The 27177-nt window shown below is 39.3% G+C and overlaps 1 protein-coding gene across 1 annotated transcript; it reads right to left on the bottom strand.

Annotated features, from left to right (window-relative positions):
- Positions 1-439: 439 nt before the first annotated feature.
- ANKRD7 (ankyrin repeat domain 7) lies at positions 440-11715 on the bottom strand. Its single transcript, XM_060107730.1, is given in 8 exon segments — positions 440-780; positions 1895-1940; positions 1942-2032; positions 2711-2817; positions 3742-3915; positions 4076-4190; positions 11483-11618; positions 11670-11715. Coding segments are annotated over 8 exon segments (1056 nt in total).
- Between the last annotated feature and the right edge of the window lie 15462 nt (positions 11716-27177).

Raw genomic sequence — 27177 nt, 5'->3', positions numbered from 1 at the left:
CAGTGCACTCTCCTCTTGTCACCAGAGCTATATGCTCTAGGGGTGCCCCTTATGTGGGCTGTATGAGTCCTTCTATTGTGGCAGGCTGATTACTATGGGCAGTCTTGTAGGCTTGGTTGGCCCCTGGTCTGGTTCATTGCCAGGCCCTGCCCCACTGGTTGGGAGGGCCAGGTTATGAGGTGGCTGACTATAGAACCCTGGGGGACCCTGTGGCTAGTGCTGGCTCCCTAGTGGGCAAAGTCAGGGTCCAGAAGACCCTGGTGCTATTGCCTGCCCACTGGTGGGTGAAACCAGGTCTTGGGGCTACTGCAAGCCTACTGATGGGCAGAGCTGGATCCTGGGGTCTGGTTGCAGGTCCCAGGAGTTCCAGAGTTGGTGTCAAATTGCTGATGGGTGGGGCCACTTCCTGACACAGTTGGCTACAGGGTCCAGGGTGTCTTCAAGCTTGTGTTGGCCTGGTAGTAGGTGGGACCAGGGCCCAACTGGTCACAGGGCAGGATTTGGCCTGCTGGTGGAGGGGCTGGCTTTGTAGGTTGCAGTGCTGTGGTTGTCTTGTGGCTGCTCTCTGCCTGCTGGTGGGTGAGGTTGGTCCCAAGGCTAGAACATGCTTGCTGGTATGTGGGACCAGGTCCCTGGGCAGGGTCTGGCCTGCTAGTGGTGGGCCAGGTCCACAGGAGCTGGGTCCTAGTGTCTCTGGCTGGAGGGCCCTGGGGGTCCCAGGTCTAGTGCCTATGCACTGGAGTGTGGGCCTGGGTCCTGGGCCTTCTGGTGAGCAGGACCCTGTTGAAGGGCAGCTGTGGGCTCAGGAGGCCTTAAAGTAGCCTGTCTGCTATGGGTTGGGCTGTGTACCTGCCCAGTTAATTAATTGCTTGACCTGAAGCATCCAGCACTGGTGCCTACAGACTGTTGGGCCAGGGCAGCACTGCATCCTGAGGCCAATAAGCTAAAGGAATGATTCCAGAATGGTGCTTGCCAGCACCAGTGTCCATGTGATAGAACAAGCTCCCAATATGGCTGCCCCCAGTGTATGTGTCCCCAGGGTGAACTCTAGTTGCCACCTGCCACCTCTCCTGAAGACTCTCTAAGAACAGCAGCTGGTCTGACCCAGGCTTCTTTCAAATTACTGCTTCTGCCCTGGGTCCTGGAGAGTGTGAGACTTTGTGTGCATCCTTTAAGAGAGAAGTCTCTATTCCCTCCAGCCCTCTGGGAGTCCTAAAAATAAGCCCTGCTGGCCTTTAAAACCAAATGCTCTGGTGGCTTTTCTTCCTGGTGCAGGACCGCCAGGCTGGGAAGCCCGATGTTGGGCTTGGACCCCTCATTCCCTTGGGAGAACCTCTGCAATTGTAATTATTCTCCCACTTGTTGGGCACCCACCTGGGGGTATGGGACTTAACTATATCATGATTCTGCCCCTCCTACACATTTAGTTATGGTTCCTTCTTTACATCTTTAGTTGTAGAAGATCTTTTCTGGTAAATTCCAGTCTTTTTCATCAATGATTGTTTTGTAAACAGTTGTAATTTTGGTATGCCCATGAGAGGAGGTGCACTCAGGGTCTTTCTACCCAGCCATCACTGCCAATCTCCTCTATTGCCCATATGTTTTATTAATGGTATGTCACTAGTTGCTGGAATCCCTGTTCTGGCATACTTCAAATTCCCATGCCACTGGGAATTTATTAATCTGTAGACTCAGCCTACCTGCAGTTCTTATATTGATTGGGTCCTATATTGCTGTTCTTATATTGACAGCGAAAATCAAGCATCCCTGGATCCATGGGTCCAGAGTTCTTCATGTGTTTACCCCTATTGTGTGCTTTGTACTTTGGGGTTCGTGCTTCTTTTCTTATGCTCAAATTCCACACAATTGTTAAAAGATATGCAGTATCACTTACATAGTAAAACCATTGAAAGAAGCATATTCCTCAGCTGTGAATCCATAAATATCTTGACAAGATAGGTTCACCTCTTGCTGAAGAAGAAGACTGACTAAACTTGTTGGTTCATCACTGAGAGCAATCATAAGGGCTGTTCTGGAGCAAGAGATATAAATGTGTCCATTTATGAATCTTAACCATGTCTTGTACTTTTTAAAAAATGAGTCTTTTAAATTTACTGTTTAAATGTATGATCAGGAAAAGAGTTGGGGCAAGAATGTAAAATGTGGGGCAGATCTACTCAAAAAGATGTGCTAATCACAGATCATATCATGAAGTCTAAAGATAAGAGTCTCTAGGAAGCAGCTAGCTCTGTGGTTTTCAACCCCTGCTCCTGGGAACACTAGTGCTTTCCAGGAGATGTCTCAAAAATTCTATGGAGGGGAGTGTCTGGGACTCTGAGTATCCTATCCCCATTTAACTACAGCATCTGGGATTTGGAGATTGAGTTTCTGTGTAAGATTCTAATGTTAAAAAAATAATAGCAGTAATAACATACCAATCTGACCCAACTGTTTGATTTTGCAGATAGAAAAATAGATCCTGGGAATCTAGGTAATTTATCCAAAATCATATGGCCAAATCTTTCCAGTTTCAAAAATATGTCTCATATATACATATATGATATATATATATAGGCTTACTTCAAACTGAGGTCAAGAGCAGCCTGGAGTATTTAAGTAATAAGCACCTAGAATTTAACATATGTGTGCATGTGTGTATATTCCTGTTAGATAGCTATAGTTATATGCTCTTATTTAACATTAATTATACCTTTGGTTCTTATCTGAAGCATTCACATCTGCCCCACTCTTCAGAAGAAATTCTACCATTTCTGCATTATTTTCAGTAATGGCAAGTAAAAGTGGAGTATACCCATCCTGGAAAAATTATTTCAAAATGATTATTTAAAATATTGTACTAACATTGCATGCCTTTTAATTTAAGTTCAATTTAAAAAATAAGTATGCTTATAAGAAACCTCTGTAGTATCTTGTAATAACCTATAATTGAACAGAATCTAAAAAAGAATATATATATGCCTGTCAAAAAATCAAAATAAAATTATAAAAATTATAAAAAATAAATAATAATAAAATAAAATATAGTTGGCCAGTCAAAAAATAGAATTGAAGTTTCTGCTTTAGGCTTAATTCAAATTGTGGGCAAGATCACTCTGGAGTATTTAATTAGTGAGCACCTAGAATTTAACATAAATATTGCAAACCATCAATTCACATTTCATAATGTTGTTACAGCTGAGTTTCCTAGGGTTTCATTTAAACTTCCAAGGCTGGCACTTATTTTGGCCTGTCATGCAGATAAAGTATCAGTGAACTAAAGTGTTAGGAAGCTTAAAAACATATATTAATCAGTTATCCATAAAGTCTTAATAGGTGACTTGGATTACTTTTAGTATAACAAGTGATTTTCTAATTTTACTCTATTATAATTATTCACGAGATATAAAAGGACATAGTCTTCATGATTTTTAATCAATGTTCATTTATAGGGAAATCAAGTATTTCTCATGCGATGTACTTCTTTGGACAGTTATAATTATTAAACCTCATGTTGCTTTGGAGGTCAAGATTATAATCTGAAATGAAATGGAGAAAGGTTTTTTTTAAAAAGAAAAACCTTATCAGTATTTGATAATCTCCTTCTCCTTCTCCTTCTCCCTAATTTCATTTTGTAAAATTCATGTTTTATATAACGTGTCTCAACAGATAAAATTATCTGCAATGAATACCTTCTTTTACTGTTTTCTAAAATATAATGTATTGTTTTTAATAGAAGACTACCTTATTTTGAGCTTCAAGATTAGCTTTGTGTTCAAGCAATTTTGCAACTAATGAGTCACTTTGATGACAAGCAGCATAATGAAGAGCAGTATTGCCGTATAAATCTACCAGGTTTGGGTCTGCACCATGTTCTAGAAGAATAGTAGCACAACTCTCCTTGCCACACTGTACTGCCTGTCAGTACAAAAAGAATAGATGGGTAAACAATTTGCTATTTAGGACCTGATATATTAAACTAATGTTTAATACTATGTTTTAAAATATGAAATATAACAAAGGTTAACTAGGAGAAGAACTCAAATGTAATTCAATTGAAAAGGAAAAATCAGCACACCTTAGTCAATGGAGATCTGTTTTCACCATCCCAGACATTTACTTTGCACTGTTTCTCAATTAAGAGAGATACAATATTTGAATATCCATTAGCACAGGCCAGGTGCAAAGCTGTTCTGTATCAATATAATGAAACACAAAGTTAGATAGATAATTATAGATAAGTCTTACTTTGAGAATTTATCTGCTATGCCCAAGAACATGCCAGATCATATATTATTAAGGTATTTGCTTTGTGTACTTATTGATATTTACACAAAATTTAATTAATTATAATTGCTTTTTACTGAATTAAAAGAGCTGTGCAAATGCCTGAAGATCAAATATTTAACTGGTTTCACTTCAAAGAAAATTTAACTATGCATTAAACAATAGGTTTTTTTTCAAACACCAAAATGGAGTATGAGCCTTGGAGAATGATAAAATTAGGCATCCAATTATATCTAGAAATGATCTCCAAAACCTAAGATACATGTGCCAGCTAACAGGAGGAAAATACATTGCCTATGTTTGCCTATTGCATGGCATACTACACCTAAGTGTGTGTGTTTCTCTTTGCTCAACTATTAAAGTTGTCATTTGCATCTAAGAAGTGAACACAAAGGTGAAAGCCTAAGAACTCTTTAAGTTGTAGATCTCAACCTAATTTTCAGTTATTAAAATAATTTCTACTTCTCAAAGAACCATATTCTATGTAGCCTCCCAGAAACAAAGCATATAGTCATGAAGTATGACAGATACTAATGAGCTCCATTTAAACTTTGTAGCTTTTAGCCTAGACTAACCCTCAATAAACTTTTATTTATTTGTGAAGGTGATGTCTTTATATCCTAATTTTAAGATAATTTCATAATACAAAGTCTATATACAGATAGCCCAAGTCCCGAACAGAAGATTTTAGATGCCATTTTCCCACTTCATTTTAGGTCCTCAGAAGTACTTTATGGGTACCTAAACAGAACTGTTATTGACACTAAGAGTAGCAAAATGTAGCCCACAAGGACTTGAAAATAGGTAACTTTCAAAGAACAAGGCTCATAAAATCCAAACATGATGATATAACTTACCATTTATGGGAGTAAACCCAAAAAATATAAAAATAATTTTGAACAATTTGGAAATACAAAAACTCCAATCAAGTTTACCTGAATATAATCTCTGGAAGGCAAGACTATAACTATAATTCAAAAAAACAGAAACCTAAGCAATTATATCATTCTCTCTGAAGAAAGACTGTACTCAGAAAGAGGATGGTCAGCTAAGTGATAGACTGAAACCAGAAGTTATCCATGATTAACATCCTTCATGGTAAAGAATATATGAATTTAAGGAACCCATACTTCCCAGTCGTTGGAAAGGAATACTTTGTTTTTCTGTAGAACAAAAATGATTCCTCAGACATCATGGTCTAGATGAAATATCCCTCAAAATGATCTACCTTGTTTTGCCACGATTCCATCCTTTCCAAACAAACTTCTGATAACTAATTTGGTTTCTCAGAAATCATGACACAGGAAAAGCACTAATTAGCCTTTTTGTTGACATCCATAATTTGGCTTAAAGGTAAATTTCCTTATGTAATAGGAAGTTTCTCCAGTCTTCAACCTGAACATATGGGGCCGAAAGGCTTTAAGCTGACCTAAAATAAATCCTTGCAGTAGCATAGCAAATCCTAAAAAACATTTTGACCCATCCCCTTCACCCACTGTTATATATATCTCAAAATTTTAGTCCCAAGGAACGTAGGTGGCTTTTACTCAATCTTTAGATCTAATTCTCTTTCCAACTCCAGTTTCCTTTTTTCATTAAAACAAACAAAAACCAAAAAGCAAAAACAAAACCAATTTCTCTTTCTCTGAGAGAAAGTAATTGGCATTTGAGTAATTCCCAGGAGGTGCTGCAGAAGTGGCTGCTGCGTGGCTGCTGCCCGCCTGCTGAATATTTCACTCTTCCAATTGCAGTCTAAACCCTATGTGACAGGGGGACCTTCAAGATGGTGAAGGAATAAGACGGGGAGATCACCTTCCTCCCCACAGATACATCAAAAATACATCTACATGTGGAACAACTCCTACAGAACACCTACTGAACGCTGACAGAAGACCTCAGACTTTCCAAAAGGCAAGAAACTCCCCACGTACCTGGGTAGGGCAAAAGAAAAAACAGAGTCAAAAGAACAGGGATGGGACCTGCACCAGTGGGAGGGAGCTGTGAAGGAGGAAAAGTTTCCACACACTAGGAAGCCCCTTCACTGGTGGAGATGAGGAGTGGGTGGGGGAGAAGCTTCGGAGCCATGGAGGAGAGCACAGCAACAGAGGTGCAGAGGGCAAATCAGAGAGATTCCCATGCAAAGCATCGGTGACGACCAACACTCAACAACCTGAGAATATTGCCTGCTCACCCGCTGGGGCTGGGAGCTGAGGCTCGGGTTTCAGCGGTCAGATCTCAGGGAGAGGACTGGGGTTGGCTGCGTGAACACAGCCTGAAGGGGGTTAGTGTGCCACAGCTAGCCGGAGGGAGTCCGGGAGAAAGTCTGGACGTGCCCAAGAGACCATTGGTTGTGGGTGCGCGAGGAGAGGGGATTCAGAGCACGGCCTAAATGAGCTCCAGAGACGAGCATGAGCCGCGGCTATCAGCGAGGACAATAGAGATGGGCATGAAACACTAAGGCTGCTGCTGCAGCCACCAAGAAGACTGTGTGCAAGCACAGATCACTATCCACACCTCCCCCCGCCAGCTCCGAGAGCCTGTGCAGCCTGACACTGCGAGGGTCACGTGATCTAGGGACAACTTCCCGGGGAGAACACACAGCACACCTCAGGCTGTTGCAATATCATACTGACCTCTGCTGCTGCAGGCTCACTCCGCATTCCGTACCCCTCCCTCTCCCCGGCCTGAGCCAGAGCCCCCTAATAAGCTGCTACTTTAAGCCCGTCCTGCCTGGGCGGGGAACAGACACCCTCAGGTGACCTACGTTCAGAGGCAGGGCCAAATCCAAAGCTGAACCCGAGGAGCTGTGCGAACAAAAAGAGAAAGGGAAATTTCTCCCAGCAGCCTCAGGAGCAGCAGATTAAATTTCCACAAACAACTTGATGTACCCTGCATCTGTGGAATACCTGAATAGACAACGAATTATCCCAAAATTGAGGCGGTGGACTTTGGGAGCAAATGTAGACTTTGGGTTTGCAATCTGCATCTAATTTCTTTCTGGTTTTATGTTTATCTTAGTTTAGTATTTAGAGCTTATTGTCATTGGTAGATTTGTTTATTGATTTGGTTGCTCTCCTCCTGTTTATATATATATATATATATATATATATATATATATATATAGTTTCCTTTTTCTCTTTTTCTGAGTGTGTATGTGTGTGCTTCTCTGTGTGATTTTCTCTGTAGAGCTTTGTTTTGCCATTTGTCCTAAGGTTCTGTCTGTCCATTTTTTGTGTGTGTGTGTTGATTTTGTATCCTGCAACTTTGTTGAAATAATTTCTTAATTTTAACCTTTTTTTTTTGTGGAATCTTTAGGGTTTTCCACATATAAGATCATGTCATCTGTGAACAGAGATAATTTTACTTCTTCCTTTCCAATTTGGGTGGCTTTTATTTCTTTTTTGATATCAGAGTAATGCTGCCCTCAAAGAATGAATTTGGAGTGTTCCCTCATTTGAAATTCTTTGGAAGAGTTTAAGAAGAATTGATGTTAATTCTTTTTTTTTTTCTTCGTGGTATGCAGGCCTCTCACTGTTGTGGCCTCTCCCGTTGGGGAGCACAGGCTCCGGACGCGCAGGCTCAGCGGCCATGGCTCACGGGCCCAGCCGCTCCATGGCATGTGGGATCTTCCCGGACCAGGGCACGAACCCGTGTCCCCTGCATCGGCAGGCAGACTCTCAACCACTGCGCCACCAGGGAATCCCTGTTTGTTTTTTTAGTATTCTATTTAGCACTTGTTATCATTGGTGGATTTGTTTTTTGGTTTCATTGCTCTCTTCTTTCTTTTCTTTTATTATTTTTTATTTTTAAAAATTTATTTTTATTTTAGTTATTTTATTTTGCTTTATTATTTTTTTCCTTTCTTTCTTTATTTTTTCTCCCTTTTCTTCTGAGCCATGTGGCTGACAGTGTCTTGGTGCTCCAGCTGGGTATCAGGTATGAGCCTCTAAGTGGGTGACCTAAGTTCAGGACATTGTCCACCAGAGACCTGGCTGCACGTAACATCAAATGGCAAAAGCTCTCCCAGAGATCTCCGTCTCAACACTAAGACCCAGCTCCACTCAACAACAAGCAGGCTACAGTGCTGGACACCCTATGCCAAACAACCAGCAAGACAGGAACACAACCCCACTCATTAGCAGAGAGGCTGCCCAAAATCATAATAAGTTCACAGACACTCCAAAACACACCACCAGACCCAGTCCTGCCCACCAGAAAGGCAAGATCCAGCCTTATCCACCAGAACACAGGCACCAGTTCCCTCCACCAGGAGGCCTACACAACCCCACTGAACCAACCTTACCCACTGGGGGCAGAAACCAAAACCAACGGGAACTATGAACCAGCAGCCTGTGAAAAGGAGACCCCAAACACAGTAAGTTAAGCAAAATGAGAAGACAGAGAAATACGCAGCAGATGAAGGAGCAAGGTAAAAACCCACCAGACCAAACAAATGAAGAGGAAATGGGCAGTCTACATGAAAAAGAATTCAGAATAATGATAGAAAAGATGATCCAACATCTTGGAAATAGAATGGAGAAAATACAAGAAAAGTTTAACAAGGACCTAGAAGAACGAAAGAGCAAACAAACAATAATGAACAACACAATAAATGAAACTAAAAATCCTTTAGAAGGAATCCATAGCAGAATACCTGAGGCTGAAGAACAGATAAGTGACCTGGAAGATAACATAGTGGAAATAAGTACCACAGAGCAGAATAAAGAAAAAAATAATGAAAAGAATTGAGGACAGTCTCAGAGACCTCTGGGACAACATTAAATGCACCAACATATGAATTATAGGGGTCCCAGAAGAAGAAGAGAAAAAGAAAGGGACTGAGAAAATATTTGAAGAGACTATAGTTGAAAACTTCCCTAACATGGGAAAGGAAATAGTAATCAAGTCCAGGAAGTGCACAGAGTCCCATACAGGATAAATCCAAGGAGAAACACACCAAGATACATATTAATCAAACTATCAAAAATTAAATACAAAGAAAAAATATTAAAAGCAGCAAGGGAAAAAAATAAATAACACACAAGGGAATCCCCATAAGGTTAACAGCTGATCTTTCAGCAGAAACTCTGCAAGCCAGAAGGCAGTGGCAGGACATACTTAAAGTGATGAAAGGGGAAAACCTACAACCAAGATTACTCTACCCAGCAAGGATCACATTCAGATTTGAGGGAGAAATTAAAACCTTTACAGACAAGCAAAAGCTAAGAGAATTCAGCACCACCAAACCAGCTTTACAACAAATGCTAAAGGTACTTCTCTAGACAGGAAACACAAGAGAAGGAAAAAACTTACAATAACAAACCCAAAACAATTAAGAAAATGGTAATAGGAACATACATATCAATAACTACCTTAAATATAAATGGATTAAATGCTCCCTCCAAAAGACATAGACTGGCTGAATGGATACAAAAACAAGACCCATATATATGCTGTCTACAAGAGACCCACTTTGGACCTAGCAACATGTACAGATTGAAAGTGAGGGGATGGAAAAAGATATTCCATGCAAATGGAAATCAAAAGAAAGCTGGAGTAGCAATTCTCATATCAGACAAAAATAGACTTTAAAATAAAGACTATTACAAGAGACAAAGAAGGACACTACATAATGATCAAGGGATCAATCCAAGAAGAAGATATAACAATTGTAATTATTTAGGTAACCAATATAGGGGCACCTCAGTACATAAGGCAAATGTTAACAGCCATAAAAGGGGAAATCGACAGTAACACAGTCATATTACGGAACTTTTACACCCCACTTTCACCAGTGGACAGATCAACCAAAATGAAAATGAATAAGGAAACACAAGCTTTCAATGACATATTAAGCAAAAGGGACATAATTGATATTTATAGCACATTCCATCCAAAAACAACAGAATACACTTTCTTCTCAAGTGCTCATGGAACATTTTGCAGGATAGATCATATCTTGGGTCACAAATCAAGCCATGGTAAATTTAAGAAAATTGATATCGTATCAAGTATCTTTTCCAACCACAACGCTATGAGACTAGATGTGAATTATAGGAAACAACTGTAAAAAATATAAACACATGCAGGCTAAACATTGTGCTAGTAAATAACCAAGAGATCACTGAAGAAATCAAAGAGGAAATCAAAAAATACTGAGAAACAAATGACAATGAAGATACAACAACCCAAAACCTATGGGATGCACCAAAAGCAGTTCTAAGAGGGAAGTTTATAGCAATACAATCCTACCTTAAGAAACAAGAAACATCTCAAATACACAACCTAACCTTACAACTAAATCAATTAGAGAAAGAAGAACAAAAAAAACCCCAAAGTTAGCAGAAGGAAAAAAATCATAAAGATCAGATCAGAAATAAAAGAAATGAAGGAAACGATAGCAAAGATCAATAAAAGTAAAAACTGGTTCTTTGAGAACATAAACAAAATTGATAAACCAGTAGCCAGACTCATCAAGAAAAAAAGGGAGAAGACTCAAATCAATAGAATTAGAAATGAAAAAGGAGAAGTAACAACTGACACTGCAGAAATACAAAGGATCATGAGAGATGCCTACAAGCAACTCTATGCCAATAAAATGGACAACCTGGAAGAAATGGACAAATTCTTAGAAAGCACAATCTTCTGAGACTGAACCAGGAAGGAAGAGAAAATATAATAAATTTTGTTTTCGCAGTAAGTGGTTGTTGATGAGCTTTTTGAAGATCCTCTACAACTGAAAAAAATTTTTCATGAGAGATCCACATTAAAAAGTTAATTGTTTTGCTCTTTCAAAGTCTTAAAATCTTAATAAGCACTGTTCTGGGAAGTCGCCTCTACCCTTTTCCTATTAGTACATTAGGAATATGGGAAATCTTAGTGGCTGGGGACAGTATATACCAAAGGAGAAAAACCATAGCATGGGGAAAGGGTGAAGTGCCCAGTGGAGATTAAGGCAGTGGGAGGAGTGGAGGGAATTGGGAAGGACACAAATGCCTTCAGATATCCAGGTGAACATTTCTAAAACCAAGAAGCTGAAAGTTGGGGGTATGACCCTCTGCCAGTGGTTGCCAGACCTCTCCACTATGGGAAACTCAGCGTGACAACCAGTGGGGTAGTCCAGACAAGTCCTGTTTCTGGTTAGAGGACCCAGTGGCCCCAGCTTCCCCTCCATGCTGCCCTTCATCACTCTGGTCACCTGTGTTCTCTGTCCCGCATGTTCACATCATGTTTCTTGAGCTGAAGATACTCCTTCACCTTCTCTAAATCCCCGACCGAGGCAGCTTTGTGAAGTTTCTTTAAATCCTTATCTCTAAGGTCGTAGCCTGGCTGGGCTGGAGGACCGATACTGGCTGGCCCGCCTATGGGCAGGTGTGAGCAAGAACTGTGGGGCTCATCCTTCCTTCTCCATAATGTGAAAAGCTTCTTCATGGCGGCACAGGAAGCAGTCCTTCAGTCGGACCAGGATGTCCCTGGAGCTCCTAACTGCCCCACCTGCCTCTCCACCTTGGCCCTCTGGCTCGCAAGCCGCTCTGGCAAGGTAGGTCCTCCCCTCAGTGCTGGAGTCAAAGCCGGCTAGAGACCGGAAGTGGACCAAAGATCAGAACCTGTGTGGGCGGCTTTTCCCAGTTGCCTAGCAACGCCCAGGGCCCCTGGCACCCGAGGTTGGGACACAGCCCCCGGGTTGCCCAGATCCAGATTCTTCACTCAAGGTCTTAGATTAACTGCTAACACTCTCAGTCTTCCTATTAGATCCAGCATCTTTGGGTAGAAATCTATCAACTTTCTTACAAATACCCCTTTCCCTTCAAGGATAGACCTAGTAGCTTGAACTCTTGCAAACCAAGATTTACCTTCCTCCTGGTGGAGATGAACCTCCTCCAGTGATCTTGCCTCCAGCCTGCTCCCTGCCTGTCACCAACATGGTTCACAAGGCGCAACTCGCTTTTAACAATAACTGAGATCCGTTCATAATCTCAATTTCAAACATACTTTTGAATACCATCTCTCATATTTTAGCTCACTCTCTCATCACAAAACTCCAAAAATCCTTCTAACTCATTGCACCTACAGTCCATTAATTCTGCCACATTTCACTGACCTTGACCACCCCACTCTGTGTTCTCACTTCCCTACTTAAGTAGGTTAAATTCCATGGTTAATCATTATCACTCTCATGCATATACCTGCAGCATGTTTGCCCCCATTCCTTTTCTTACTTGTCTACCTAAACCACAGAGCTGGTTAAATCTAAAACTCCCATCTAAACATGTCTGCCCTAAGCCACTGGTTGTGACTAAAGGAAAAAACAAATCCATACTGTCTTTTCTCACTTTCAGTTCATGAAAACCCACCTGAAATGGATTGGTATGCTTCCCAGCAATCCTTAGATACTTGCCTGATCCATTCACACTTATACTTTCCTTGAACACTTCATATATTCTCTCTCTTTGAACTCATTCTCAGCTGATGACCTGGCTTCCTGATCCATTGAGAAAAGTGAGTTAATCAGAAGAGAAATTCTGCAGGCTACCAGGACATCTACCCACCTACCGACAACTTGCCAAAAGATATTTTACCTTCTCTCTTGTTCATGTTGATATCCATGTTCTAGCAAAGGCCAGCACTTCGCTTACATACTAGAAGCCCAACCTCTGTATTGCTTCAGCAACACCCCTCCCCTGCTTTCTCATGTGTCTTTAAAGTTTCCCTCTCCGATGACATTCTTATTAACACAAATACATGCTAGTGTTTGTCCATCCTAAAACAAACAAACAAACTGACCCACCTCCCCCTGCAACCATTGCCTCATTTCTCTCCTTTACAGCAAAAAGACTTAGAATTGTCTATAATCTTGTAATCTGTCTACATTCTTCTTCTGTTCTCACTTAAGTTCCCATCATTACCCTGTTTTCCCATTTCTCTCAATCCACACTGCTTTAAGTATGATTGACCAGGATCTCCAATTGCCATTTCTCAGTTTTCATGTTAATCATGTTAATCTATTGCTTGCTCCTTGAAACACTTTCTTCACTTGGCTTCCAAGACATCACGCTTCCCTGGTTTCATTCCTTCCCTCCTAACCATTCCTCTTCAGTCTGTTTCGGAGAGCCCCAGGATCAGTCCATCATTAGTTTCATTTTCCCCCCAAATCCTTGGAGTCATCCTTGAATATTATCTTTTACACCTACATTTAAACTGCCAGCAAATTCTGTCAATTCTAACTACAGAATATATCCAGAATCCATTTGATTTCTTCCCCTATCCATATTCCCCTCTGGGTGATCTCATTCAGTCCTATGGCTTTAATACCATCTATGCAATGTCAACTCCAAATCTGGAAGTTCCAGTCTGATTCCCTTCCCTGAACTCCAGACTGGTATATCCAGTTGTCTAAAGACTCTATAGGCATCTCGTGCTTAACATGTCTCAGCTGACCTCCTGACATTCCAATCTGTCACTGTCTTTCTTACTTAAGAGCAGGTAACTCCATTCTTCATGTTGCTCAGGTCAAAATTTTAGTGTCATCCTTGACTTCCTTCTTTTTCAAAGGCCACATCTAATCAGTTAGCAAAACCTGCATGCAGTACTTCCAAATACATACAGAATTTGACCACTGATATCACTGTAGTCCAGGCCAACATCATCTCTCTCATTTGCATTACTTGACCAAAAAAAATTAGCTGTGTTAGAACTGGGACAAGAACTGATAAGCTTCAGGACTTCAGGACTCCTCCTGTCATATCACACTACCTCTGGTTAATTTTATGAGCTGCACCACCTTCAATTCATGATGACCTGAGAATAATTTTTCACTTATATGAAAAATTACATACAGCTCAGAAATTTGAAATGTATAGATAATTATGTGCCAATTTTATACAATTATTATTAATAGATTAATGAGCTGCTGTCTCTTCTATTATCAGACACATGAGTATTATGTAATATTGTTAGCACCTTATATGAGTATTAAAATAGCAATGTTATTTATCACATTCTTTTCTTTTTTTTTTTTTTTTTGCGGTACGCGGGCCTCTCACTGTTGTGGCCTCTCCCGCTGTGGAGCACAGGCTCCGGACGCACAGGCTCAGTGGCCATGGCTCACGGGCCCAGCTGCTCCGCGGCATGTGGGATCCTCCCGGACCAGGGCACGAACCCGTGTCCCCTGCATCGGCAGGCGGACTCTCAACCACTGCGCCACCAGGGAAGCCCCACATTCTTTTCTTAAATAACAATTCCCATGTAATTTCTCAGGAAAAATAATAAAAGAGATCCCAATATGCTTCCTCTCAAACATAGCTATGCAGTTAAAACTTCTCAGTGGATTTTCTGTTGGTGTTCCTGCCAAAGATACAGAAAGTAGGCTTATGAAAGTTTTGATAATGAAAGAGCTATTTAAATATAAATATGTAAATTTCATTGCTAGTTTTTCTTTCTTGAAATTCTAAATTTATGGTTATTTAAGAAGGTAATTGTTAAAGTCTAAAATAATAATGTCTGAAGGGAAATTTTTTTAGTTTCAAAGTTCACTAAGTTCATTAAACACATATGGTGCCTTTGTACAAATTAGGAAGTAATTATGTATGTCATTTGTTCCTCTATAATTATAAATAAATTGGACTTGTTATAAAATGGGTTTATTATTTTTACAACAAATTATTTCTAATAAATGATTATTAAGTCATAATCATTTATAATAAATGGCATAGTGACTTATTCATAAGAAAAGCGCCTGTTTTTAAACTGGGACTTTAAACAAACATAAAACAATACAAACTGCAATAAGAAATGTCAGGTTTAGGGCTTCTCTGGTGGCGCAGTGGTTAAGAATCCGCCTGCCAATGCAGGGGACACGGGTTCGAGCCCTGGTCTGGGAAGACCCCACATGCCACAGAGCAACTAAGCCCGTGTGCCACAACTACTGGGCCCGTGTGCCACAACTATTGAAGCCTACGTGCCTAGAGCCCTGATCCGCAACAAGAGAAGCCACCGCAATGAGAAGCCTGTGCGCCACAACGAAGAGCAGGCCCTGCTCACTGCAACTAGAGAAAGCCCACGTGAAGCAACAAAGACGCAACGCAGCCAAAAAAAAAAAAAGAAAAAAAAGAAATATCAGGTTTAGATGGTGTACACTAATACCAATAAGATATTATATTTTAATTTACTTTTGCGATCAGTATAGAAATTATTAAAGCAATTCTTTATTGAGAATCACAAGTTATATGTGGCTGCATTAACAATTAATGACCGTTCTCTTTCATAACTTGAAGAGAATGTTTTGTTCCCCTTAGAACAAAATACTTTTCTACTGTTTGTTGGCTAATCATCATGATTTAATTCTTTTTTTTTTCTTTTTTTTGCGGTATGCAGGCCTCTCACCGTCGCGGCCTCTCCTGCTGCGGAGCACAGGCTCCGGACGCACAGGCCCAGCGGCCATGGCTCACGGGCCCAGCCACTACGTGGCACGTGGGATCCTCCCGGACCGGGGCACGAACCCGTGTCCCCTGCATCGGCAGGCGGACCCTCAACCACTGCACCACCAGGGAAGCCCATGATTTACTTCTTAATCAATTTAGACTGCCATAACAAATTACCATAGACTAGGTAGCTTAAACAACAAACATTTTTTATCACAATTCCAGAGGCTGGAAGTCTGAGATCAGGGTGCCTGCATGTTCGGGTTCTTGGTGAGGGCCTTCTTCCTGGTTTACTTGCCATGTCCTCATATGGCTGAAACAGCTAGCTGTCTCTGGCCTTTTCTTATAAAGGCACTAATCCCATTCAGGAGGGCTCCCATGACTCAATTACTTCCCAAAGGCCCCACCTCCAAATATCATCACATTGCCATTAGGGTTTCAACACATGATTTTGGAGGGACACAAGCATCCAGTCCATAACATTTACTAATTTTGTTAGAACAAGATACTTTATTGCCATCAGCCAGAAGAGTTATGTTTGTATAATAAATGTACAAATAGCCCATCTCTGGACCTAACTCAAAGTTTTAATAGACGTACAAAAATATGTCACAAAGACAAAAATGCTGCAGTGAAAATGGTGCCTCTTAGAGGTGGTAACTTGTGCAGTGCATGACCTGAACAACTGTATGAATCCAACATTAGTTTAGTCTCAATTTTGTAGCTCTTCTATACATCAGGCATTTTACTAGGTATCAAAAATACAGGCATGAGATAGATGTAGTTCTGATTGTCATGGTACTCACTATAGAGTAAATTTCTATAGTTTTTCAAAAATCTTTTCTAAGGAAAACATAATTTTCATTCATTCACTTATTCACTCAACAAATAATTCTCGTGTCTTTTAAGTATACTGGTATTGCTCTAATATTGGAGCATAAAAAAGTTCTTTTCTTACCTCAATATACACTTAAAATTATTTGTGTTGTAATTCCATATGTTTCTACTTTGGGGGTAATATCTACATTGTCTAAGTTTGATCTTTATATTCAATTTTCAAGGCAGCTAAGTCATGCGACAACATTCTGTAATAGAAAGATCAGTGGGTAGCTTTTTAAATGGTTTTTAAAAATGCCAAGTTAATGGAAAAGGTTTTCTTTGTCCTTTGGCATAGGGCTCATCATAATGCCTTGCAAGCTGACAAAGCATGATGATGGAAAGGATTTAGAAAGTGACATCACACTGCACTGACTCTTTGGACCATCCTGCTACCTAAGAGTCCAGCCTCTCGAGCACCAAGAGGTCACCACTTAAAAACAAACTCTTTCTTTATCATCTCTTTATTGGAAAGAGAGTCAATATTGACGATAAATACTGTTTCAAATGCTCCTCACTGGTCCTCTTCCCTTGATAGATGAACCTGGATAATCTGTGCCACACAATCTAGTTCCTACAACTAGTTTCTCTAGCATGAAAAGTACTTTTTTTAAATGACACCTTTTTGGCTTACATGGTGCAAATAAGAATTTCTTCCACTAGAGAGAGGGACACATGGTGCCTTATTCTGGTAGCTTGAATATGTTGATATCAATTGCTATTTGCATATCTGGCAGGTTCCTCTCTGGCAGATTGCCACCACCTCCTCAATGATTCAGCTTAAACTTACCCCATTGAGTATAACCTCCAATGAGAGTTAGTTCAGAGTAGGTAAGTTCTTAACATGGGACATTTTATTTGTTCCTCCAAGAGAGAGAAAACACCAAATAACCAAATTTGCAGAATTCAATTCACAAGGTAGATAAAATGGCTAGGGCTAAATGAGTTTACTAGCATTGTTCTGAGAAGAAAAATAAAAAGTAAATACATTGGTGTCTTTTGCACTCCTCTCCCCTGGCAGCTGGAAAGCTTTTGAAAGGATCATTATCTCTTATCTGTTTTCTGTTACCCGCCATATTGCGAAGTATGGTGCCTCTAGGCCTTATGATGGAGGCTTCATGCTATACTGAACAGTCTCTACCTACATTCCCTCCCTAGACTAAAAAATTATAGTGAAGGACTTCCCTGGTGGCGCAGTGGTTGAGAGTCCGCCTGCCGGTGCAGGGGACATGGGTTCGTGCCCCGGTTTGGGAAGATCCCACATGCTGTGGAGCGGCTGGGCCTGTGAGGCATGGCTGCTGAGCCTGCGCGTCCGAAGCCTGTGCTCCGCAACGGGAGAGACCACAACAGTGAGAGGCCCACGTACCGCAAAATAATAATAATAATAATAATAATAATGAAGTAAGTGTGCTGTCCTCTGACTGCCCCTAGGGAAAGAGGTCCAAAAAATCATCATGATGTTTAAATTTGTTATTCTGCAATTGTGATACCAATTCTGTGTCATGATGCCATTTTCTGATTTGACAGGGTTAGGTTAGGATTATGATAGGTTAGGATAATGTAATTCACTTCTAGGTATCAAATTTTGTTAAATCACATTCTCTGACATATAATGATTGTGATGGTAGGGATGTGAGAGATTTTAATGCATCAATTGCCTACCAATAGTATAATCAATATTCACTCTGGAATATTCTCCAGGTGTGTTCCAAAGGGATATTTTGTGACAAAGTGTAAGAGTATTATGTTCTTAATATTATCATGTATTTTTCTATTGCTGATTCAAATTCATTTTACTTTTCAGTAATGGAAGAGAGTTCTAAAGAAGACATTAAACAGGTAGGACTTTATAGATTGATTCATTACTTTTTTTTAACATCTTTATTGGAGTATAATTGCTTAACCATGGTGTGTTAGTTTCTGCATTATAACAAAGTGAATCAGTTATACATATACATATATCCCCATATCTCTTCCCTCTTCCATATCCCTCCCTCCCACCCTCACTATCCTACGCCTCTAGGTGGTCACAAAGCACCAAGCTGGTCTCCCTGTGCCATGCGGCTACTTCCCACCAGCTACCTCTTTTACATTTGGTAGTGTATATATGTCCATGCCACTCTCTTGCTTTGTCACAGCTTATCCTTCCACCTCCCCGTATCCTCAAGTCCATTCTCTAGTAGGTCTCCATCTTTATTCCCATCTTGCTCCTAGGTTCTTCATAACCATTTTTTTTTCTTTTTACATTCCATATGTATGTGTTAGCATATGGTATTTGTTTTTCTCTTTCTGACTTACTTCACTCTGTATGACAGACTCTAGGTCCATCCACCTGACTACAAATAACTCAATTTCATTTATTTTTATGGCTGGTAATATTCCATTGTATATATGTGCCACATCTTCTTTATCCATTCATCTGTTGGTGGACACTTAGGTTGATTCCATGTCCTGGCTATTGTAAATAGAGCTGCAATGAACATTGTGGTACATGACTTTGAATTATGGTTTTCTCAGGGTATATGCCCAGTAGTGGGATTGCTGGGTCATATGGTAGTTCTATTTTTAGTTTTTTAAGGAGTCTCCATACTGTTCTCCATAGTGGCTGTATCAATTTACATTCCCACCAACAGTGCAAGAGGGTTCCCTTTTCTCCACACCCTCTCCAGCATTTATTGTTTCTATATTTTTTGATAATGGCCATTCTGACCGGTGTGAGATGATATCTCATTGTAGTTTGGATTTGCATTTCTCTAATGATTAATGATGTTGAGCATTCTTTCATGTGTTTGTTGGCAGTCTGTATATCTTCTTTGGAGAAATCTCGATTTAGGTCTTCTGCCCATTTTTGGATTGGGTTGTTTTTTTGACATTGAGCTACATGAGCTGCTTGTAAATTTTGGAGATTAATCCTTTGTCAGTTGCTTCATTTGCAAATATTTTCTCCCATTCTGAGGGTTGTCTTTTCATCTTGTTTATGGTTTCCTTTGATGTGCAAAAACTTTTAATTTTCACCAGGTCCAATTTGTTTATTTTTGTTTTCATTTCCATTTCTCTAGGAGGTGGGTCAAAAAGGATCTTGCTGTGATTTATGTCATAGAGTGTTCTGCCTATGTTTTTGTCTAAGAGTTTGATAGTGTCTAGCCTTAAATTTAGGTCTTTAATCCATTTTGAGTTTATTTTTGTGTATGGTGTTAGGGAGTGTTCTAATTTCATTCTTTTACATGTATTTGTCCAGTTTTTCCAGCACCACTTATTGAAGAGGCTGTTTTTCCTCCATTGTATATTCTCACCTCCTTTATCAAAGATAAGGTGACCATATGTGCGTGGGTTTATCTCTGTGCTTTCTATCCTGTTCCATTGATCTATATTTCTGTTTTTGTGCCAGTACCAGACTGTCTTGATTACTGTAGCTTTGTAGTAGAGTCTGAAGTCAGGGAGGCTGATTCCTCCAGCTCCATTTTTCTTTCTCAAGGTTGCTTTAGATATTCGGGGTCTTTTTTGTTTCCACACAAATTGTGAATCTTTTTGTTCTATTTCTGTGGAAAATGCCAGTGGTAGTTTGATAAGGATTGCATTGAATCTGTAGATTACTTTGGGTAGTAGTGTCATTTTCAAAATGTTGATTCTTCCAATCCAAGAACATGGTATATCTCTCCATCTGTTTGTATCATCTTTCATTTCTTTCATCAGTGTCTTATAATTTTCTGCATACAGTTCTTTTGTCTCCTGAGGTAGGTTTATTCCTAGATATTTTATTCTTTTTGTTGCATTGGTAAATGGGAGTGTTTTCTTAATTTCACTTTCAGATTTTTCATCATTAGTGTGTAGAAATGCAAGAGATTTCTGTGCATTAATTTTGTATCCTGCTACTTTACCAAATTCATTGATTAGCTCTAGTAGTTTTCTGGTAGCATCTTTAGGATTCTCTATGTATAGTATCATGTCATCTGCAAACAGTGACTTTTTTTTTTTTTTTTTTTTTTTTGCGGTATGCGGGCCTCTCACTGTTGTGGCCTCCCCCGTTGCGGAGCACAGGCTCCGGACACGCAGGCTCAGCGGCCATGGCTCACAGGCCCAGCCGCTCCGCGGCATATGGGATCCTCCCAGACCGGGGCACGAACCCGTATCCCCTGCATCGGCAGGCGGACTCTCAACCACTTGCGCCACCAGGGAGGCCCCAAACAGTGACATTTTTACTTCTTCTTTTCCAATCTGGATTCCTTTTCTTTTTCTTCTCTGATTGCTGTGGCTAAAACTTCCAAAACTATGTTGAATAATAGTGGTGAGAGTGGGCAACCTTGTCTTGTTCCTGATGTTAGTGGAAATGGTTTCAGTTTTTCACCATTGAGGATGATGTTGGCTGTGGGTCTGTCATATATGGCCTTTATTATGTTGAGGTAAGTTCCCTCTCTGGCTACTTTCTGGAGGGTTTTTACCATAAATGGGTGTTGAATTTTGTCAAAAGCTTTCTCTGCATCTACTGAGGTGAACATATGGTTTTTCTCCTTCAATTCATTACCTTTTAAATAGGGAAAGGAAAAGAAATGGAACTAACATTTATTCAGTGTTTTACTCTGGTCTAGATATAACATTATGTGGTTAACTTACATTCTCTGCATAACCATCATATTAGCTTTGCAAGGTTGCCATGCTGTCATTTTCTTCTTTTTATTAATTACAAAATTGCTGTTTAGGGAGATGGATTAATTGGCCCAAGATCCCATAGTTAAGAAGTGGCTGAACCATAATTTAATTCCCAGCCTGCTAGGCTTCCAAATCCATTCCTCTCCCCATAGCATCTTTGCATTAATAGTATACAGGATCAAGTTAAGAGATACTTCGTGAAATCTGATTTAGCTATATGTTTGCTTTTTAAATTTTTTTTTCCCCTGAGAAACCTGATTGGACCTAGAGTTTGTTCATTCTGTTTCATAGATAAAGTAGTAATCAATACTTTGTTTTCATAAATGAGAATGTGTTGTAACCCCTGAGATGTCTCTTACCCCCAACCCCTGCTCCTGGATTCTTTTCCTTTCAACATACTTCAAATATAGTAACAAGTTGGTACCATTTTCATTACATGGTAATTGTAAAGCCAGCATATTGTGAAAAGAAAACTAAAATCAAAATGTTTACAGTATAATTGAAAATCACCCTTATAATAAGACAGAAGAAGCCACTTCACAGAGCTGAAGGAGCACCAGAGTAGAAATAGTAGGATGGGATTTTGATTCTAGTTTTACCAATATTTGACCTGTGTCACTTCTGGCAAGTAATACATTTATAAAATAAAAGGATGTTTAAAAAAGAAAGATGTACAAAAAAGATGGAAGTAAAAGGGCATAACAAAATATCAGTACAAAAATTGGATGCTTTAAAAAAAAATTGGATGCTTTAATGCTAAACCTAAGAAAAGATCTGAAAGATGTCTTAAAGAATAGTCCTCTCCTTCTCCATTCACCAAATGATGACAGTAGGCAGCAGATGGTATACTGTTAACTAATGATAGAAGACCGCTGGTCAAGTCGTAGTTTGCCTTTATCCTTAGTGTTATGCAACCTACATAGACTCTGCACTCCTAAAACAGAAAAAAAGGTTGGGAAGATGATTCATATGAATTATATCCACTTAAAAAGTCAGTTTCTAGTTACTTTATATATAGATTTTTTTTTTTTTTTCTTTTTGCGGTATGCGGGCCTCTCACTGTTGTGGCCTCTCCCGTTGCGGAGCACAGGCTCCGGATGCGCAGGCCCAGCGGCCATGGCTCACGGGCCCAGCCGCTCCGCGGCATATGGGATCCTCCCAGACCGGGGCACGAACCCGTATCCCCTGCATCGGCAGGCGGACTCTCAACCACTGCGCCACCAGGGAGGCCCTCTAGTTACTTTAAATGAACTCAAGCCCCATAAGTTATCGTAGAGTTCTGAAAGAATTTGATGAAACAACTCATGACCTTGGACAGTAAATTTGAGTCAAGATGGTTTGCTTGGGCCTCCCTGGTGGCGCAGTGGTTGAGAGTCCGCCTGCCGATGCAGGGGATACGGGTTCGTGCCCCGGTCTGGGAGGATCCCATATGCCGCGGAGCGGCTGGGCCCGTGAGCCATGGCCGCTGAGCCTGCGCGTCCGGAGCCTGTGCTCCGCAACGGGAGAGGCCACAACAGTGAGAGGCCCACATAACGCAAAAAGGAAAAAAAAAAAAAAAAAAAAAAAAAAAAAAGATGGTTTGCTTGAGGTGCTACATAGATAGATATAAGCTTCACAAGGACAAGAGACTTGTTACTATTGTTCCCTGGTATATCCACAGCTTTGAGCAATTATCTAGCATGTATTAATAGCTTGACACAAGTCCCTGACAAAATTCCAAAATCTATTTTTTTATTAGTTTCTGCTTTATAACAAAGTGAATCAGTCATACATATACATCTGTTCCCATATTTTTTTAAAGTCTGTGGACACATAGAAAAGAAAGCAGTGATCACTAGGAGGCAGCATCAATGCACAAAGTCCAGCTATGCTCATGCCATGTAGCTTCCCCATTACAGAGAGGAGTGAAGATCACAACAAGCATTTGACCAAATTCACACGAATAATGCCTGTAAACAAGATGGAGGATAAGGACTAAATATCTTGCAATTAAATGAATTTGTAGCTGGTTTAATGAGAGCACTGTGCTGTTTAATGAATCAGTGTCAACATGGATGGAGGTAGCTCTGCCTTGTCAACATTCGTTTTTCAATCTTACATGTAAACAGAAAGTAATTTTTTAAATCAAATGTGTCCATGACATAGAAATGAGAATAACAGCCCAAGTTTAAAAAAAAATTAGTAAGATAAAATTTGAACTGAGTAAAAGGAAATTTATAAAATGAAGAGGCCCCAGTTTACATGTGTTTTGAGTTTTCATTTTCAAATTCTTAGTCAAGAATATATGATTGCCATAAAACAAATTAATCTTACAGTATATTTGTTAAAATAATGTAAACTTATTATACATACCTTGTATTTAACCTGAAATCCTCATAATTTATATACTCCAAACTCTTAGAGATATGATAGCAAGTGGAACTCTGTAAAACTAAAGTGATAAGACCCATGTTTGTAACCTTTCCACGTTGTTCTTTGAATACCTAGAATAGCTGTTTACTGTTGTAGCCCACAAATCATGCCGTTTTAAATGCAGTCTACTTTCACTTGCCACACCCTGGAAGATAGGTATTATGCCTGTCTTAAAGGTAAGGATTATGAGGCATGATTGGGGATTCATCCAGGCATATGACAAGTGCTAGGTCTTTTAGTAATTCCACCACACTTTCATTACTTAGCTTTTTAGTGAGTATTCCTTTCTGATCCATTTCAGATCTACTGAACCACAATGAGTTAGAGTAGGGCCCCAGAGTATTTAAAGCATCTCAGGTAATCAAATGAAAATGGTCCACAACGCAGCTTTGGGAACTGCCTTAGATACCTAAGTATTTCCTTCAGGCTTCTGAGAGATAGCTTGACAACAGAGATTTTGAGGTTATACTTGCTACTGCTAGGCATTATTATATAAGGAGTACAAAAACCTGGTTCAATTAAGAGCCTGATATTCACAAGTATGACCTCCTGTAAGACACTTAACCCTGTTGAGCCTGTTTCCCCATACATAAAATGATCAGTATTGTAAGCACTTGGCATCGTGCCTGGCACATCCTATGCACTTGGTAAATGCTCCCTACTAATTTCGAGGGTGAAGGCCCAGAATACACTATAGTGCCAGTTAAGGACTGCTTTTTAACTGTGGCTACTACACAAATAGGTTCACATGCCATTATGAAGGGACTGTATACTTTCTCATCCACATGGTAAATCTTTCATGTTACACATCTGAGAAAAATGTTGTCATGGATAGCCTGCATTAGGTTAAAAATTTAGAATGACTTTATAAGTGTTAAACAGATGTTTAAGTAAAGCAATTATTAATAAAAGATTATCTTTGTTTTAAACAGATAGTATCTTTTCAGTTAAAAAGAAACGAATTAAGTCCTTTTTGCAGTTAATTGCCCTTTACAAAAAACTTTAGTCAAAATATTTTGCCAAGAATAATTTCTTTGATTCATTATTAAGTTGGGCTTAGCGTCTGACTCACAAAGCACAGAGGTAATTGCAAGTTAAAATTGATTTTAGCCTTTTTTATAAATAAGAAATTGATTACAGAATAAAGTCTCATTAAAGAATATAAAAGGGCTTCCCCAGTGGTGCAGTGGTTGACAGTCTGCCTGCCGATGCAGGGGACACGGGTTCGTGCCCCAGTCTGGGAAGATCCCACATGCCGGGGAGCGGCTGGGCCCATGAGCCATGGCCACTGATCCTGCGCGTCCGGAGCCTGTGCTCCGCAACGGGAGAGGCCACAACAGTGAGAGGCCCGTGTACCGCCAAAAAAAAAAAAAAAATGTATATATATATATATATATATATATATATATATATATATATATATATATATAAAAGACTTGACACTGCATATTAATCAAGTTGCCACTCATAATTGTGGCTCCCTTACAATGCTCATGAAAAACGAAATCCAACTTGAATGGGTTATGAGTATAAAGAGCCTACCACGTGCACCCAGGAATGAAGAATTCCATGTACCATTTGGTGTATTCTCATGCATTTCCCCTACCAACCATTAATAAAGACATCCAATTCATATTCTGGGAATTATTTTTCTGGCATCAATAAGGAAAATACATCTTTACAAGGCATTTTAGATTTCAGAAGGAGAACACATCATATTAGAAACTCATTACTGTGAGGGAGAGGGACTATGGTTTGTTTACTGGCTCATGTGTAATGTGTGTTAGGTCAACTATGTTGAGAAAGCGTCTGATTCTGGACATCATTTATACTTAGAATATATTTCACTTAGCAATCAAATGATCTATATTCCTTATTTGACTTTTGGAATTAGTTTACCGATTTAAAATACATTATTTATTTAAACAGAACACCTGGTTTACAGTCCCTAATTAAAGTGGCCTGTTTGCTTTACCCACTTTGTATTATTTTTTTATTACTAAATTGATCATAAAACCTTATACTACAAAAGCCAAATATTTATGAATAGCCAGTACTACCTAACCTTCCTCTAATCCTCCCAGAGACAATCCTAAACATCAGAACATCAGCCAAGTTATTCTGGGTAATGGTGCTTGATGACCAAAACTATCTCAACAATTTTCTCCTTACAAGTCTTGTTTTTGTGAAAATGTCAAGATATTTTCCTCTGGAAAATGTTTTATTTGTGAACCAAAAAACTGCCATGTTTAATAAGTAGGGTTTTCAATATTAAAAAATATGATGAAACCAACCTCTGAACTCTGAAAGGATCCATTCCAGAAGCCTTTTCAGAATTTATACAAATTAGCCATCATCTCTTCTTATTGAGCTTGTATTTTTCATTTTGAGCCAAGGGACAGCAACTATGGCCTACTGGCCAAATCCAGCCTGCCACCTGTTATTGTAAATGAAGTTTTATTGGAACCCAGCCACAGCTATTCATCAAGTATTATCTACGGCTATTTTCATGCTACAAAACAGATTTGAATAGCTGTGACAAAGACCATATGGCCCTCAAAGCTTAAAATATTTACTATCTGCATCTTTACAAAAGAAGCTTGCCAACTCCTATTTTAAACACTTTCATTGAAAAAAAGAAAAAGAAACTATTAAAATTTTGTTTGAATTACAAGAATGTAAATATTTTTCTATTGTTATCACAAAGTTACACACTTTGGCCTACATATGACTTGATGAGAATTTTTGTGGACTAGCCTGGATATCTAAACACTGCTTGTAGCATTGTTTCTATGGATTCTTTAAAAAGTATACACAACCAGTTGTACAAGGGAGTTTTAGAAAATAGCCTATTTGTAGATGAGGGACATTTATGTACTTAATTGATTCACTACAATAATCAACCAAAGAATAGGCCTGACATGCTTAGAGAAAACAGGTTTACTTCTTTTGAAATCAGGTTTATGGAACTAGGGAGTCATGAAAAGTTGTTGACAATAATAGCAAGCACTGCCTCAATATAAACTTAAGATTTATTTACTCACATTTATAAATAGCAAAAAACTCCTTTAATACTAGAAATTCCCCAATTCTTAAAGGATAAGATGGCTTTTAAGACCACATGGAATCAATTTTTTCAGGTAATATACAACTTTGTTAGCATTTTTCCTTTTCTCAACCAAACACACTTTTACCCACACTTCTAAAGTGCTAGGGAGCCACCAGGGCAGTGTGATAAATGGGGATGGTTCAGATAACTGCACAAGACAAGATTTAACTTCCTGTGACTTTCTTAAAAATCAGGGACAGAAACATATGTATCCTGCACTATTGATGGTATTTGTATACTTAATTTATATAATACTTGAATTTCTCTTTTCAACTTGTTTTCCATAAATATTAAAATAGCAGAATGTCTTTTCTAAAAGTTCTCAAAATAATCATTAGATTTGTATACTATTTAATAGAAAAATAAAACCAAGCTACCAAATGTATGATTTAGGCAAAAAAAAAAAAAAGTTTTTTCCAAGAAAATGTA

This window comes from Mesoplodon densirostris, chromosome 9 (assembly GCF_025265405.1).
Source record: "Mesoplodon densirostris isolate mMesDen1 chromosome 9, mMesDen1 primary haplotype, whole genome shotgun sequence".
Classification (NCBI taxonomy): domain Eukaryota; kingdom Metazoa; phylum Chordata; class Mammalia; order Artiodactyla; family Ziphiidae; genus Mesoplodon; species Mesoplodon densirostris.
This window is presented reverse-complemented; position numbering and strand designations above follow the sequence as displayed.